We start from the raw sequence: 16,757 nt of genomic DNA on the forward strand, positions 1-16,757 counted from the left end.
CTTCTTCGATATCCCAATAAACTTTTGTGTGAAACGTTGCACGTTTGGGTCCACCATCTGATCTGGCTCTAACAACATTTCTTTTACTGTTTGTGTTTTTGTTAATAAGGTCACAAATGTGATCAGGGTATACTGTAGGTAATCTATCTTGAAAGGTTCTATTGTTACGCTATAAATCCCAATGTAGGGGAAGTAAATTCTACCCCTTTTACCTTTATTTCTCATGATCTACAACAAAAACAACAGGTCTTGAAAATAGTAGTTTCTTTTTAATCGAAATATACATTCACAATTCCTTATTACAAAACATGTAAACTCTTTATACAAACACTTAGATACAAGAAAATCTGAAAAACTCTTAACATCTGTCGTGCGATAAAACAAAATATATAAATCACAATCACAATTTCAGACACTTCAAAAGTACAAATATTAGCAGCTGATTTGTTTTTACTACTTACATTTTCTACAGTTTAGAAAGTACATGGGTGTTGGAATACTTGGCAAGAAATCGGCACTGTTTCTCAAAAATTATTAATAAGATTGACATTCCTCAAAGGAATGACGTAAAGAACTGCATGAACATGTGCTTAAAGGGACCGTCTGTATTATTAGGTGCCTCCTAGTGATAGGTAAACATCATTTGCTTAAAAACAAACAATATTGATTTATACAACAAGATACATGAAGTCACATATAAACACGTGTTTTTGAAAAATAGCCGTAGGCCAAAAAAAATAGCATTTATTTTACATAAGACGAGGCTCAGCTAAAGGGAGCTGACATGTTTGTCGGCCATCTTGCTTCCACAGAAAACCAGGTAAATGGAAGCAAAGAAAAAAAGAGGGGAAAAATAGAGCAAAAAGGGGGTTTAAAATGGGGAAAAGGAGGAGAAAAAGAGAGAGAAAAAAGGAGGAAGAGAAGAAAAAGAGAAAGAAAAAGCTAGGGGAAAAGAAAGAGCAAATATAGAAAAAAAGAAATGAAAAGGGAAAAATGGGAAAAAGGGTGAATGGGGGAACGAGCGAAAAAATAAAATGGAAAGAAGGAATGAAATCAATAATCAAAGAAAAAGGAAAATTGGGGCAAAAAAAAAAAAATGAAAAAAAGAGGAAAGGGTACTAAGGAGAGAAAAAAGGATAAAGAAAAAGAAGCCGAGTAAAATAAGCTGAAAAGCAAAAATGAAAAAGGATAACAAAGGGAAAGAGGCTGAGCCGAAAAAATGAAGACACTGATCACTTTGAGTCTCCGTAGTTCGTATTCTTTCTTGAGCCTTGTAGCACTCGTTTTCGGTTGCCCTACGCCATACATCTAATAGTCAAATATTACACACTGTCCCTTTGAGTCACAGAAGCAGGCAGGGACAGCAGACCTGCGTATATTTACTCTTATTTACAAAACAGCCACTCACAGTAACATCTCCAGTCGTCTCCACGGACTAGCTAGCGCTCACAATTTGCACTCATTAAAGATGTCTTTGTTGGGTTTTTCACTGACGGGCTCCAAAACTGTAAGGTTTGTTTTGAAGCGCTGGTTCAGAACGCTGTGATGCAAGCCGTAGCCAAAATAGATGAGCAGGCCTGCAGGGAGAAAACCATTACAGCTCGTATTTGGACAATGGCAAATGACTGGAAGTGCTTATGTTCAGAATAGCATCATAAAACCATCATGTTTTATTTGCTGGGATTACCAAAACTAAAATACATTACAATGGAAACAAAGTACAATGAATAATACTGTCATGATTAATGATGTGAATCACCTGTGCCCGCTCATTTGGCGCCAACTGCCTCGGATTCTGATTGGCTCCCTGTCACTATTTGAATTCAGCCCTGTCTATCCCCTGTTGTCAGTCCGTCTACGAACCTCTTTTTATACAGGGCAAGCCTTATTTCGACCCTGACTCCCACCTGTCACGTTTTGCCCCTGTTTGGCGTTTTGTTCCCAACCACGCTCTGCTCTCCCGTCCTGGCTTATGACCAGTTTCTGTCCCCAACCACGTCTTTGCTCTCCTGTCCCGGCAATCGACCTGTGTTTCCGTCCCTGACACTGCCATCGCCCGCTACAGAAGATCCCTTCCGTATTCGGATCACGAGAGCGACTTGCTTCCCGCGTCTAGCAAGCACCGGATCGCGGGCGCGACCACTCCTCTCTATATCTAGATAAACTTGTGAGAAACGTGAGGCGATTGGGTCTACCCTTTGTTCTGGACGTGACAAATACTCTTTTATGGTTTTGATACCATTTTTTTATTAATACCAGTACCAATTTTAGAGTATTACTCACACACCTTAAGTATTTTTGTTACCGAACATTTACTTTACAAAATAAAACAATGCCAGATGGTTGTCTATTCTTGACATGGTAATACGGTATGTTTAGCAATAAATTATTCACATTTACAAATAATAAATTCAAGATGGAATGAGAACGGGGTCCGTCATGATTACCAATTTGAATCGCCTGTGCCCGCTCATTTGGTGCCAGCCGCTGCGGGCTATCTGATTGGCTCCTTGTCCCTTTTTAAGCCCGGTCCTGTCACTCTCCTTTTGTCAGTACGTCAGCGAACCTCTGTTGTTACAAAGCAGGCATTTTCACCCTAACTCCCGCTTGCCCCGTTTTTGCACTTGTTTTTCCACCTGTCCATTCCAGATCTCCCCGTTTGTCTCTGGCATCGACTTGTTTTTGATCTCGACCACGTCTGCTCTCCTGTCTCGGCTTACGACCTGTTTTTGATCCCGAACATGTTCTTGCTCTCCTGTCCCAGCTATTGACCTGTTTTTCCGTCCTTGACACCGCCTTCTCCCGCTACGGAAGATCCCACTTTTGAATGTCTACTAAACTGTATACGTACCACATATGTTTGTATAGAAACTTGTCAATACTTTATATGTTCTACTATCTTGTAAGCTGTTTTTACTGTCAAAGAGGATTTGGTTTGTATTTCAATATACTTCAAAAGGTCAAAATTCAAGGTCAAAAGTCTGATTCCGTATATGTCATGATTGCTGATTCGGGATACCTGCGAATGCCCTGTTGGTGCCAACAGCCCCAAGCGCTGATTGGTTCAAAGACTCTTTTTAAACCCCGGCTTCCAAGGGGAAGCTGTCAGACCGTTTGCGAACCTATGCTCCCAGCTAGGCAAGCTCCATACCTTCCGACATTTTCCTGCCCTGTTTTCTCCTGCCTGATACCTGTTGCCAACCTGTTTCTGGACCCGTTTCTGCCCTGCTCTTCCATCCCGGCCATCAACCGGTTCTGCCCTGTTTCCTGCCTGATACCTGTTGCCGACCTCTTTTCTGGACTCGATACCGCCCTTGCTCTCCCGTCCCGGCTAGCAAGCAGTATCTCTGCTGCCTACGATTATTGTGCCACTTCCGCGTTCCTGCCACCTGCTACCCGTGTCCGTCGATCATCGGATCGTGGAAGCAAGCACTGCCCTCTCTCTTTATTAATAAATCTGAGTAAACGAACGCTAGTGGGTCCTGTCTCCGTTTCTGGCTTGTCCATCCTAGTGTTTCATACTTTTGATCCTCATCTTTCTGTATTTTTTTCACATTAACATCATACTTTCCCTTCCGACATTTCACTTTACAGGAATTTCCGATTTTCTTATCAAATATAACCTCACCTACTGCCATCCATATAGCATAGCGCAACCACGTGGCACCTTCTAACTGGAACATAAGGTAGACGTTTATCAGCGCGCTCACAATTGGCAGCGCTGGGAGTAAGGGAACCTGTTGAGAACATGCAAGAAATAACGTGTTTACATTCAGATCACGCCCATTGTTCGTGAAATCTAAAGTAACCTCACCATAAAGGTTGCCTTCTTGGTGTTCTGTGGGTGCCTCCAGATTAAGAAAACAGTAATTAGCAGGGTAATGGAGATGATGCAGATGAGCGCCACACTCCATGCCTCCATGTTGTATAAGGAATCGATTGCCAGACTCAAAGTGATGCACAGAGCGGTCACACAGGCAACTGTAACACATTATAATAATTTATAACGAAGAAAAGAAGTACTTGAACACCCTGCTACAGTATTTTGATGTATCCTACTTAGAAATCGTGGAGGGGTCTGAAATTGCATGTCCACTGTGAGAGAGATAAACTAAAAATAAAAATCCAAAAATCACAATGCATGATTTTTTATCGACTTATCAATGTGATACAGCTGCAAATAAGTATTTGAACACCTGAGAAAATGAATGTTAATGTTTAATACATCAGCCTTTGTTTGCCATTACAGAGGTCAAACATTTCCTATAGTCTTTCACCAGGTTTGCGCACGCTGCAGGATCTTGACCCACTCCTCCACAAAGATCTTCTCTAGGTTTCTGGGCTGTTGCTGAGAAACACGGAATTTGAGCTCCCTCCAAAGGTTTTCGATTGGGTTTTAGGTCTGGAGACTGTCTGGGCCATGCTAGAACATTGATATGCTTCCTACGGAGCCACTCCTTGGTTTTCCTGCCTGTGTGCTTTGGATCGTTGTCGTGTTGGAAGACCTGGCCACAGCCCATCTTCAATGCTCTGACTGAGGGAGGAAGGTTGTTCCCCAAAATCTCACAACACACGGCCGCAGTCATCCTTTCTTTAATACAGTGCACTTGTCCTGTCCTATGTGCAGAAAAACACCCCCAAGGCGTGATGCTACCAACCCATGCATCACAGTGTTCTTCGGATTGTACTCTTCATTCTTCTTCCTCCAAACACGCTTAGTGGAATTACGACAAAAAAGTATTTTAGTCTCATCTGACCACAGAACTTTCTCCCATGACTTTTCTGTACCATCCAAATGGCCATATACAATTACAATTTTGTCTCTGGTGTCTTTGGACAGCTCTTTAGTCTTCGGCATGTTACAATTTAAAGTTAGTGTCTTTATGCAGCTAATGACCTCAAACTGTTGCATCTGATTCGGGATGATACATGGAGTGCAGGTGGACTTCTAATAGGTGGACTAACAGGTCTTTCAGGGTCAGAATTCTAGATGATACACAGGTTGTTCAAATACTTACATACAGCTGTATCACACAAATAAATTGTTAAGAAAAATCATGCATTGTGATTTCTGGATTTTTCTTTTTAGTTTATCTCTCTCACAATGGACATGCACCTACGATGGAAATTTCAGACCCCTCCATGATTTTTAGGTGGGAGAAATAGCAAAATAGCAGGGTGGTCAAATACTTATTTTATTCACTGTTAATACAGTTATTTATATTAGATCAGGAAAAAAAGAGTTTAGAGTCCTTACCGGAAACTAAAATCAAAACAGTGACTCTTTTTGAAGTATCGGAATTTGGAATCGAAGGTGGCTTCAGAAACCCAAACTTAGCATTAGACTCCATGATTTGCAGTCCTCCGTCCTCAGATGGCATCACTTGATACCTTGAATCACAGTAAATAAACAACATGAGTGAATGATTTTCAAAGCTTTTAAGGCAAAAGTGAGCATGGAAAAAACTAAGCTTTCTAGAGGATTTTTTCAGTTTTTTACTGTTATCATACCTAATCTGTTTACTCTAGACTTGAATTACAGTTTTAGAATTTATCAGAAAATTAGACCCATTTAACTCAGTAAATACTCATTTTGCAGTTTTCAGTGTTTTAAAACATATTTTTTAAGAGTCTAAGTCTAAGTCTAAGCTGTGGACTGCTGAAAAAAATTGCCGGTACTCTGATTTAAGGATGTTATAGAAAAATAAAAGGGAGTACAGATACCAGCTATCGGTATTGGAGCATTTATCAGCCCACTCGCAATAGTGTCTGATACCAGTATTGTCTACCTTTTTGTGACCATTTAACAATCAGGAACTCAAAATTAAATGAATGGAAAAGTTCTATTGAATTAATGCATAACTGTATTATGGAAAATATTATGTTGGGATAGTAAAGGTTTGGTGTGTTGTGTCCGTAAAAAGTTACGTGTCTGTTAACAACGATCAATTGAGTTCAAAGAGCCCTTATACTTTTTCCCAATGGGGCAGCTTGCTTTTATCTTACTTTTAGCAACGCTGTTCCAGCTGTGGAACACATTAGGTCAAAGGGGGTTTTGACTCTGTCCGGATTCCTGCCTGCGTTTCCTGTCCGGTATCGTTCCCGTCCATGTTTTTCCTGTTTATTATTAATTCCAGTTATCGTTCCTGTCTATTTTTGTCCTGTTTATTATTATCTCCAGTTTTTGTTCCCGTCTAGTTTGTCCTATTTAATTTCCTGCAGATATCAATCTGTCTGTCCCGTCCTGTCTGGTATCGACCCCATCTGTCCGATATCTGCTCGGGCAATTGGTATCGATCTCGTCCGCCTCTGGCTTCCTGTCATTCCACGCCAGACTGCTACCTAACATGCATGACTCCCCATTTCCCATAAAATAAAAGGCTTGTGTGAGAAACATCACGCATTTGGGTCCTGATCCTGTTCCGGTTCATGACAGATAGATTAACATAAGAACAGTTTATTCGAGAGCATCTAAGAAATGCACGACTGAGGTGTCTAAGGCTGCAATCATGACTTTAAGCCAAGATAGAGTTAAAAAGTTCCAAATTCCCTTAAGCTCCTTTAAGGCATTTCTTCCATAATCCATCCATTCATCTATTTGTCTGAACCGCTTATACTCAGTAGGGTCCCGGGGGTGCTGGAGCCCATCCTAGCTATCTTCTGGCGGTGGGCAAGGGACATAGAGACAGACAATTCGCTCGCACATTCACACCTAGGGACAATTTGGACCAGCCAATTAACCTGACATGCATGATTTTGAAGTGTGGGAGGAAACCGGAGTGCCCGGAGGAAACCCACGCAAGCACAGGGAGAACATGCAAACTACACACAGGAGGATTCGATCCCATGTCCTTAGAACTGTTCCGCGCTCATGCGAACCACTGTGCTGCCGTGCCGCCACCTCTTCCATCATATCATTCATTTTTGTCAAGGGATTTTACATCCTTAGGATATCGGTTTGATGACTACTCAAAATTTGGGTATCGGTATTACTCTGTAAACAGTTACTCTTAAACATTGACTGAATATTACTACCTTAGTATTAGGATGCAAATAGCCACAAGCGTGTAAGCAAACAGTGTTCCGATGGACATCATCTCCACCAAGGCGTCCAGGTCAAACAGAAGAGCCATGATGGCTGAAAATGGTAGAATAACAAAACTGCAGTAAGGAGATAGAGCTCATGCGTAGATGCGTGCATAGGTGTTGAGTTCCCGCACTCACCTGCTACAGTTCCAGAAGATATCGTCGCTACAGCAGGACTTCCCCTGGATGTGACTTTGGTCAAGGGTTGAAAAAGAAGACCATCCCTTGCCATTGCAAACATCACCCTTGGCATGGGGAACATGGACCCCAGTAGGCTGTGTAGACCCATCAAAAACAAACTCAGGCATCAATCCAACATAAATGGCTTCAAAACAAACATTTATGCTTATACCTAGTGGAGAGAGCACATAAAGACCCAACGGCCACAACATATTTGGCAGGACCCCAGCCGATGTATTCAAAAGCTACGGGTAGAGGGCTTTTTTGGCTGAGCATGTAGTACGGCATCATTAGGGTGAGCGCAGCGGAAACGGCAAAGTAGGCCAGGAAGCAAATTAGTAGAGAGGCCACAATGCCGATTGGCACCGACTTTTGAGGGTTCTTCACCTCCTCGCCTGAGGAGAACACACAAATAAGGGGAAGACATTAGTCGTGTTCCAATTACTCACAAGTGAATGTTATTTGTAACCAGTGTTCCCTCTAAGCTGCGCGCGTGCGCAATTGTGCACTGCTCGCACATTCTCAGCGCACAAGAAAATCTAGCCAGCGCACAAAAATGAGGGCTCAAAACTACTAATTAAGAAGGGACTTAAGTCAAAGTTACAGTGCATGAAGGTAAAAATACATGGGTTCCCCTGACGTTGTGTCCTAAATGCGGTATTTTGAAGTCGAACGAAGTTGAGTAAAGTTAGTAGAGTATGTCGTGAACCGGCTTCTTCGGCTCGGCTCACTAAAAGGAACCGGCTCTTTCGGGTCCTAAACGGCTCTTCAGGTTGTTTATGCTTCTTTATTCCCAACATGACCAAATATTAAGTAAAATTATGCACAAAATGACTTAAAGGAAGGGGGGAATAGAACAAAAAAGGAAAAAATACCAAAATGAAAAAGTAGTGAAAAGCTGAGAAAAAAAGGAAGAGGAAAAAAGAAGGAAAAATTTAGAAAAAAGCCAGAAAAAAAGAAAAGAAAGAAATGTAGGAAAAAAGTAAATAGAGAACAAAAAGAAAAAAGTAACAGCTCGGAAAAAATAAACACAATGAGGTTTTTTTAAAAGGAATTTTTTTTAAAAAGTAGAAAAAAACACCAAAAAAGAATAAAAAGTTTGTGTTGCATTCAAGTAATTTCCAATTATATCAAGTGAATCTTGTTGACAACATTGTATTTCCACTAAAAAATGTGATTAAGTACAGTTCTGTATCTTACAACTAAATAAGCCCCCAAAAATGTTAATATTATGCGACAAAATATGTCAGGAAATAAAAAGAAATGGATTTCTTGTGAAAGAATTGTAAGAACAAACAACGTTTGTAGGCCGTATAACCTTGGCAATCGTACATGAGTCAATTTTTTCAAAAGAGAAAAATAATTTTGCATTGCCGGAAACTCAGCAAAATGTAACTTGATGTCAAGTTTTGGACATGTTTGATAATTAATGATCTTGCCACACTTGGGATTATGGTTGCTCACTGTTGTTTCAAGCGTTGCTCACCGACTTTGTGTGAACGCTCAGCCCCGTGGAAAATTAGAGGGAACATTGTTTGTAACTAAAAATTGCTATGACACTGAACCTAAATAGAATATGTTCTGGAAAACAAACAAAACTAAACTAAGAAACACTAAAGACAAGTCACAGCAACTTAGCGGATGAGCTCAAGGCTTCCATCTAAAATCCGAGAGGCCTGATCTTGTCATGATTTGCCAATTGCCCTCGCCTGCGCTCACTCGTTCAGCCCCAGCTGCCACTCGTCCTCCTCCCATTTAAGTACGTCATTCTCGTTCATTCCTTGTCAGTCCGTCAGCGAACCCCCGCACACGCAAGGCAAGCACTTTTTGGCTCCCGTCTTTCTCGACCTGTTCCTGTATCCTATATCGACCCCTGTCCCTGGCTACCTGATCGTCCCCGGCTACCCAACTACGCTCCGTTCTCCCGACCGACTGCCCGACTTGCTTCCGATCTCCGACCACGCTCCGTTCTCCCGTCCCGGCTGCCCGACTTGCTTTTGATCCCCGACAACGCTTTGTTCACAAGGGCTTCCTGCTCCTCCTGCACCAGATCGCTCTTGTTTTTTCCTCTCGCCCTGACTTCCCCGATCTCTTAATAAAGCATTGTGTGAAACGTTACTCATTCGGGTCCACTGCTCGTACCGGTCGTGACAGATCTAACAAATGGCTTCACGGCGACTTTCTCACCTGTGGTGGCAATGCAGTCGAAGCCCACAAAGGCGTAGAAACATGTCGCTGCCCCTGCCAAAGTTCCTCCGAATCCATAGGGGAAAAATCCCCCCTCCCCAAACTCGCTGGTGATATTGGCTGTAGTGCTTAGGTTACTGCGTGATAGAAAGGACATTATATCGTCAAATGGACGAATGAAATCGGAATAGTTTCACGAGAGGATGCTGATTTTTTTTTGTATTTACTTGGCTTGTGCCGTGGCGTTGAGCAAGTCGTCGACGCTGATTTTCCAGTTTGCGATATCGCCTTTGATGAAACCCGCGATGGCGACAAAGAGCAGAACCACGATGTTGACTCCAGTGAAAACCTTGTTGATTGAGGTGGACTCTTTCACGCCAAAGGAGAGCAAGCCTTCAAAATAAAATGATATAAATGGATTAGTGTCTAAGCATTTGATGTTTCTTTAAAAAAAGTTTAAAAAATAGTTAAGATTATGTAAATTACATATGATTGTAAATTTAAAGTACTTTAAAAAAAAAATAGATTTCAGTACAATAGTTGTAATTTATAGTTGTATTTCTGTGACGGTTGCCATGGCGCCCAATTGGCCCCGCCCGTGTGGCGCCAGCTGCGGCTCGTTGACAGATTCGCTTTCCGTCTATTTAAGCTCAGTGCACTCACTCTTCCTTTGTCAGTCCGTCAACGAACCTCTGCCCCGCAAACGTGGGTTTTGACTCGGTCCTGTTTCCTGTTGCTATTTCCTGTCCGGTATTGTTCCTGTTTATTTTTACCCTGTTTAATATCGGTTTCCAGTTTCGTTGCCGTCTAGTTTGTCCTGTTTAATTTCGATATTCTGTCTTGATATCAATCCTGTATGTCCTGTTGTTTGACATCGGTTTCCAGTTTTGTTCCCGTCTAGTTCGTCCTGTTTAATTTCGATATCCTGTTTTGATATCAATCCTGTCTCTCTCGTCCTGTCCGGTATCGACCCCATCTGTCCGATGGCTTCCTACCATTCCATCTTTTTAAAATCAAACGTTTTCTTTATTCCGATTTCTAAATCTTCGTTCAATTTGGAAATTTCGGAATTTCAGTTAGTTTGGCAATTTGCATACTCGGCAGTCAATCAGAAGCCCGCATCCAATGACTTTGTAGTTCTGGACTTTCCCAAGCGTTATAAAGTCGTGCATTTGCATATCATATTCCAAAGTAGACGCACAGAGAACACAAAAAAATGGATGGGTGGCAAGGAACCAAGCCAAAACCTCAGCCCCAGAAGAAATATTCAAAAGAAGCTAACAAAATTTATGACGCTACAAAACGTAAATGTACAATAAAGGTATGGTGGAAAGAGGAGTTCACGTGGCTTGTAGCAGACGACGCAACGTAAACATTGCATATACAAATACAGGTACATACTGATGGCAGATGGAAAACAGCGATGTCATATACATGCAATGAATGTTATAAGTAGATTCATAATAAACTTAATTTAAAAGTGTTGTTCTGTTATATATTCTTATTATCAAAGCTTAACACTTTTTTTGCAACGAGTCGTCTTATTGTGTTCCAAGTAGGGAAAAATGGGGCAGTTTCAGACACTGACTATATGTGTTTATAATTGAAGCATTTTTACTTTTTGGTGGTAAATGATTACATAAAGACTGTTTCATTTTCCTGTGTTTCACTTTTTTGTAAACATAACGAGTCCCCCTTTCCTCTTTTTTTGATGTATTCTGTGGTAAAACCAAATTACCAGATAGCAGCATAATGAGAAAAGCGGCAAAAAGGTCTGGATAGGGTGCCAGCCCCGGAAGCCCCATCGCCGCGTTCTCCTTCAAGTAGTCGGACATGAGACCCCCGATGAGGTCATCGAAGGTGCCGCTCCACGCTAGCGCGACGCTGGAGGTTCCTGAACGGAAAGTGAGTAGGAAAAATGGCAATAAAACACGTAACTTCGGTCGTAAAGTCAAAAAATATGCATGTGGATGTTTCCCATTCAACTTTAGACTTTGCTGGTTTATGGTCTTATTTACGTAGCAGTAAGACAAGATTATGCCTATGGGAATCATCTTCGAAGAATCTGCTTCTGCAGCAGGTGGAAGGTCACATGATGTATCGTGTGGAGTGTGTGTTTTGTCAAACTCGCGGCCTGCGGCCCGAAAGTGGCTCGCCACGTCATTTGAGACAATGTGATGAGAAGCAAAAGAGAAAAATGACTTGCAGTTTTAAATGTGTCCGCTGAATATCGGCAACGCGAGGTGCCACCCGTAAAGCAAATATAGCTGGATTCCTTTCTCTCTTTTTTTCTCTCAATTTCTCTCTTTCTCTTTTGTTCTTTTTTTCTTCTTTCTTTGTTTCTTTCTTTCTTTCTTGCCTTCTTTCTTTCTTTCTTGCCTTCTTGCTTTCTTTCCTGTCTTTTTTCTTTCTTTTGTTTGTCTGTCTTTCTCCTGTTTTTTGTCTAGCTTTCTTGCTTGCTTTCTTTCGTTTTTCTTTATTACTTTTGTGTCTCCTTCATTATTTTTCTTTCTTTTTCTCTTTTTTATCACTCCTCTCTTGTCCTTCCTTTTTCTTTTGTTCTTACTTCCTTTTTCTTTTTCTCTCTCTAGTCCTTTCCGTTGTTCTTCCGCTCTCTCTTATTTTCTCTGTTTGTCTTTTTTCTTTCTTTGTTTCCGTCTTTCTTTCGCTCTTTGTTTTTGTCTTTCTTGCCTTCTTTCCTGCTTACTTTCTTGCCTTCTTTCTTTCTTTATTGCTTTCTTTCTTTCTTGCCTTCTTGCATTATTTCTTGCCTTCTTTCTCTCTTTTGTTTGTCTTTCTTTCTTCTGTTTTTCTGTCTCGCTATCTTGCTTGCTTTATTTCTTTCATTTTCATGTATTACTTTTGTTTCTCTTTCATTCTTTCCTTTGCTTTTCTTTTACTCTTTCTTCATCACTCCCCTTCTGTCCTTCCTTTTCTTTCTTCTTACTTACTTTATTTTTATCTCTTTATTCTTTTCCTTTGTTCTCTCCCACTCTCTCTTATTTTCTCTATCTGTCTTCTCTCTCTCTCTCTGTGTCCTTCTCCCTCTCATTCTTTCTCTCTCTCTTCTAATCTTTTTATTTTCTTTTTCTTACTTTTCTCTCTTTTTTGCTCACTCTCTCTCTCTCTCTCTTTCTCTCTAATCTACTAGTCCAGCCCCCATGAAAACTGTTTTTCTACGATGTGTCCCCTGAGCTAAAACGAGTTATACACTACCGAAGCAGACTGTTGATTATTTACGTAAGTTAAAAACAAGGAAAACCAATCAAATTCCTATGAAATCACGGATAAGAACTGACCTATCACATAAGAGAGAAGCAGATTCCAGCCGGTGATGAAAGCCAGCAGCTCCCCGACCGTCACGTAACTGTAGAGGTACGCCGAGCCCGTTTTGGGAACCCTGGAGCCGAACTCCGCGTAGCACAACCCGGCGAATATGGACGCCAGCGCGGCGATGAAGAAAGCGATGATGATGCTGGGCCCGGCCGATTCCCGGGCCACTTCTCCGGATAGGACGTAAACGCCGGCCCCCAGCGTGCTGCCCACGCCGAGCGCTACGAGGTCCAAAGTGGTCAAGCATCGGTTGAAGGTGGACTTCTCACCATCGGGCTCCAGAGGTTTGGTCCTGGAGATGCTCAGGAAAAAGGACTTCACCACTCTATATGCCATGATGAGGGGCGAGATGAGACGACGCTGCAATTCGAGAGGGAAGCCTAGGTGGATGTCTTGGGAGAAGGGAAGAGAATGAGGGACCAAGAAGAAGACAGTGGATAAAAGCAGGAAGGGCGGGTCATCAACATGTCAATGAATAATCCTCAGGGCAGCCCTTTTAAAGGACCGTGGGTATTACTTAGCGCCTCCTTGAGGTAAAAAAAAAAAAAAGCTCAAAGGACAAAAAAAATATTGACTAAATGAATAAGCAAAAACACATGAACCATCAAACAAACGTGCATTGTATGATACTTAAGTTGGAATATTTGCATTTATTTTACATAACTTGAGACTCAAATAGAGGGAGCGGACGTATTTGTCTGCCATCTTGCTGCTACGGGTACCCCAAAAAAAGCTTGTATGACTGATGACAAGGAAAATGGTGCAGTTTGGTCACTTTATTTGGCATAGTTCAAGGTTTGCCAATCTTTTTGAGGATGGGGCTACATTTTGGTTAGTGTTCAGCGCAAAGGGCAACCAGTTTGTTATGTATTTCTAAAATAACATGCTGTTACTATGTTATTACTTTGTTATTATTTTGTTATTACCCCGCCGTGGTTATTAGCTGTTTAAATAGTCTTTGTTTATGAATATTGAGTATATTGTACAATTGAGAATATTGAATATCATAAGTTTCTTTTCTTTGCAATGGGGAGAAAAACACGTTTGCCAGTTACGAATTTTGTTTATCAAAAAGAAAGAAAAGACTGTCAACCACTAAACTTCATGCCAGTTAGAACTCAAATTTCCTAAAAGATCACATCAACTCATGATATATCTTCAGAACCAGGTGTCACGACAGGAACGAGATCTGGACCCAAATGCGTAACGTTAACTCCAAGTTTTATTAATATAAAGAGGAAGGGAAGCGCCAGCGATCCGGTGCCCGCTAGATGCGGGAAACAAGCCGCTCATGCAATCGGATCGTGGTCCGAGTACGGAAGTGGATGTTCCGTAGCGAGAGATGGCGGTGTCAAGAACGGAAAACAGCTCGATAGCCGGGACAGGAGAGCAGACGTGGTCGGGTTTAGCTACAGGTTGTAGCCGGAGACAAACGGGGAGATCAGGAACGGACGGGTGGAAAAACGGGTGCAAAAATGGGACAGGCGGGAGTCAAAAGGCTTGCCTTGTAACAACAGAGGTTCACTGACGGACTGACAATCGGAGAGTGAAAAGACTGGGCTTAAAAAGAGACAGCGAACCAATCAGGTAGCCCGCAGCGGCTGGCGCCAAATGACCGGGCACATTTGATGCTAATCAGTAATCATGACACCAGGGCTACTCAAGTGCTCTTAAGAAGCCACCTGTTGCCCGCGGTTACCAACTTGGAAACCCTTGCTGTAGTTTGTATTCGTCTTAGTGCTTTTTGGCACCCGTTCTTGGTTGCACAAAGCAATACAGCGACATCCATACAATAATACACACTGTCCTTTTAAGTAGGTTTCTTCATAATTTACCCTTCAACACAATGGATGAAACCCAACAATTAAAAAAGGATATATATATATTTTATTTATTTTAATTCTAAAATACATGTTGTTGTGTGACTCTACTGTTACGTAACATTTATTTACTATATTATATTGGTTCTAAAGATATGGCGAACCTATTTAAACTACCTTAACCATAAGGCTTGGGACATCTCCATCACATACCCACAAGAACCCAGAGATAACCTATTATAACCATCTTTAATTCACCTTAATCCAGTTATTGCTTTATAATGCCAATGTTTGGTTATATAATTGCCGCCCACATAAATACAACCACACCTTTTACTCCACTTCCTCCAGTCTTTTATGACAGTATTGAGTCAACAATTAGGATGATAGTCACTGACAAGATTATCTTTTTTTCATCCCCCAAAGCGCTAAAAAAAATACATTGATTAAAATTTTGAATAGAAGTTCAAATACATTCTTAAAAGGTTATTTTTAAATAAATAAATTGAATGAAATTGTCTCTGTTGCCATGGCGCCCAATTGGCCCCGACCGTGTGGCGCCTTTCTGTCTATTTAAGCTCAGTGCTCTCGCTCTTCGTTTGTCAGTCCGTCAACAAACCTCTGCCCTGCAAGACGTGGGTTTTGACTCGGTCTTGTTGCCTGTAGGCATTTTCTGTCCGGTATTGTTCATGTTTATTTTCGTCCTGTTTAATATCGGTTTCTAGTTTCGTTCCCGTCTATTTTTGTCCTTTTTTATTTCGGTATCCAGTTTTTTTATCAATCATGTCTGTCCCGTCCTGTCCGGTATCGACCCCATCTGTCCAATATCTACTCGGGCAATTGGTATCGATCTCGTCCGCCTCTGACTTCCTGTCATTCCACGCCAGACTGCTGCTTAACGTGCATGACTCCCCATTTCCCGTAAAATAAAAGGCTTGTGTGAGAAACGTCACGCATTTGGATCCTGTCCTGGTCCATAACAGAAATACATAAAACTGTATTTATTTTCCATTGTATTGCGCAGTGGTTAGCGCGTGTGCGGCACAGTTCTGAGGCCATGAGATCGAACTTTCCTGTGTGGATTTTGCATGTTCTCCCCGGGCTTGCGTGGGTTTACTCCGGGCACTCCGGTTTCCTCCCACATTCCCAAAACATGAATCTCAGGTTAATTGGCTGGTTCAAATTGTCCCTAGGTGTGAATGAGCGAGTGAGTTGTCTGTCCCTATGTGCCCTGTGACTGGCTGGCAACCATTTCAGGGTGTCCCCTGCCCACTGCCCGAAGATAGCTGGGATGGGCTCCAGCACTCCCGCGACCCTACCGAGGATAAGCGGTGCATATAATGGATGGATGGATGGATATTTCCATTCCTCCAAAAATATTTTTTATAGCTGATGTTATATTTTCCTAGTTATTTTGTTGTTGTTGTTGTGCTCTGTACAGCCCTTTGATACTTTTTGTGATAAAGGGCTATACAAATAAATATAACTTAACCTTGAGTTGACGTTTTCTTTTCTTTTTTTGGTCAGGCCTGTTTGTGATTAATCATAGCTATAAAAACAAACAAAGACGTGACTTTCTGCGTACAGTGATCGATAGTTTGCTTAAGCGCAGTTAATTTTATTATAAAAACACTTGTTCAAAAACTGTTACTATGCTTCCCAGGGATTATAAACAGTGTAATAAACACTCCCCTCCTTTTAAATTTACAGAGGGGGATTTTATTGCCCCTTAATCCCCCCGGCATCCACCTCAGCAGGCTTGAGTCGAGTAGGCAGGCAACCTGTGTGTACTTTTCAGTGTACCTTTGACCAAACTTAACACTTGGACTTGCTATCTGCTGAGCTATCTATTCCACAAGACAGATAACACATTTTTATTAACAACAACGGCACATGTGATGTGCTGCTTTGTCACTGCAATGATACCTCATCACCTCGCTCGGAGATCTTTTGTCGCTTTAGCATGTGAAATCAGACTTAATTCTGTACCGGATTCAATTACAATTATATACAAAGGATGTTGTTGTATTACTGTACCTTGTATGTTGTCCAGCGGTGATTGTCCAGTATCAGTGCTGCCGACTTGGATGAAGGAAACATGTTTTTTTTTTTTTACTGCAATATATACAAGGGTGGCCTTGGAGACCCTCC

General features: G+C 41.6%; 1 protein-coding gene across 1 annotated transcript; it reads right to left on the reverse strand.

The window, feature by feature from the left end:
* Positions 1 to 249: 249 nt before the first annotated feature.
* On the reverse strand, positions 250 to 16,757 carry LOC148360015 (cationic amino acid transporter 2-like). Its single transcript, XM_088343473.1, has 12 exons — positions 16,644 to 16,757; positions 12,753 to 13,178; positions 11,192 to 11,347; positions 9,681 to 9,846; positions 9,454 to 9,590; positions 7,439 to 7,661; positions 7,225 to 7,361; positions 7,036 to 7,138; positions 5,258 to 5,391; positions 3,815 to 3,981; positions 3,629 to 3,737; positions 250 to 1,577 (listed from the first exon to the last, which is right to left on the reverse strand). Exons 2-12 carry the CDS (start codon positions 13,120 to 13,122, stop codon positions 1,447 to 1,449), a joined length of 1,833 nt encoding a protein of 610 aa, XP_088199599.1. The 5' UTR covers positions 13,123 to 13,178; positions 16,644 to 16,757; the 3' UTR covers positions 250 to 1,446.

The sequence above is a fragment of the Urocampus carinirostris genome, chromosome 9 (assembly GCF_059441175.1).
Source record: "Urocampus carinirostris isolate Australia breed hairy pipefish chromosome 9, RoL_Ucar_1.0, whole genome shotgun sequence".
Lineage (NCBI taxonomy): Eukaryota > Metazoa > Chordata > Actinopteri > Syngnathiformes > Syngnathidae > Urocampus > Urocampus carinirostris.

Bases quoted from the DNA above. Each gene is read 5' to 3' on its own strand.
- LOC148360015 (XM_088343473.1), bottom strand. From the start codon at position 13,122: ATGGCATATAGAGTGGTGAAGTCCTTTTTCCTGAGCATCTCCAGGACC. The intron at 7,139-7,224 runs GTGAGTGCGGGA...TACCATTTTCAG, and splicing joins ATCTTCTGGAACTGTAGCAG to CCATCATGGCTCTTCTGTTT. The intron at 3,738-3,814 runs GTGAGGTTACTT...TGTTCTCAACAG, and splicing joins CCAAGAAGGCAACCTTTATG to GTTCCCTTACTCCCAGCGCT.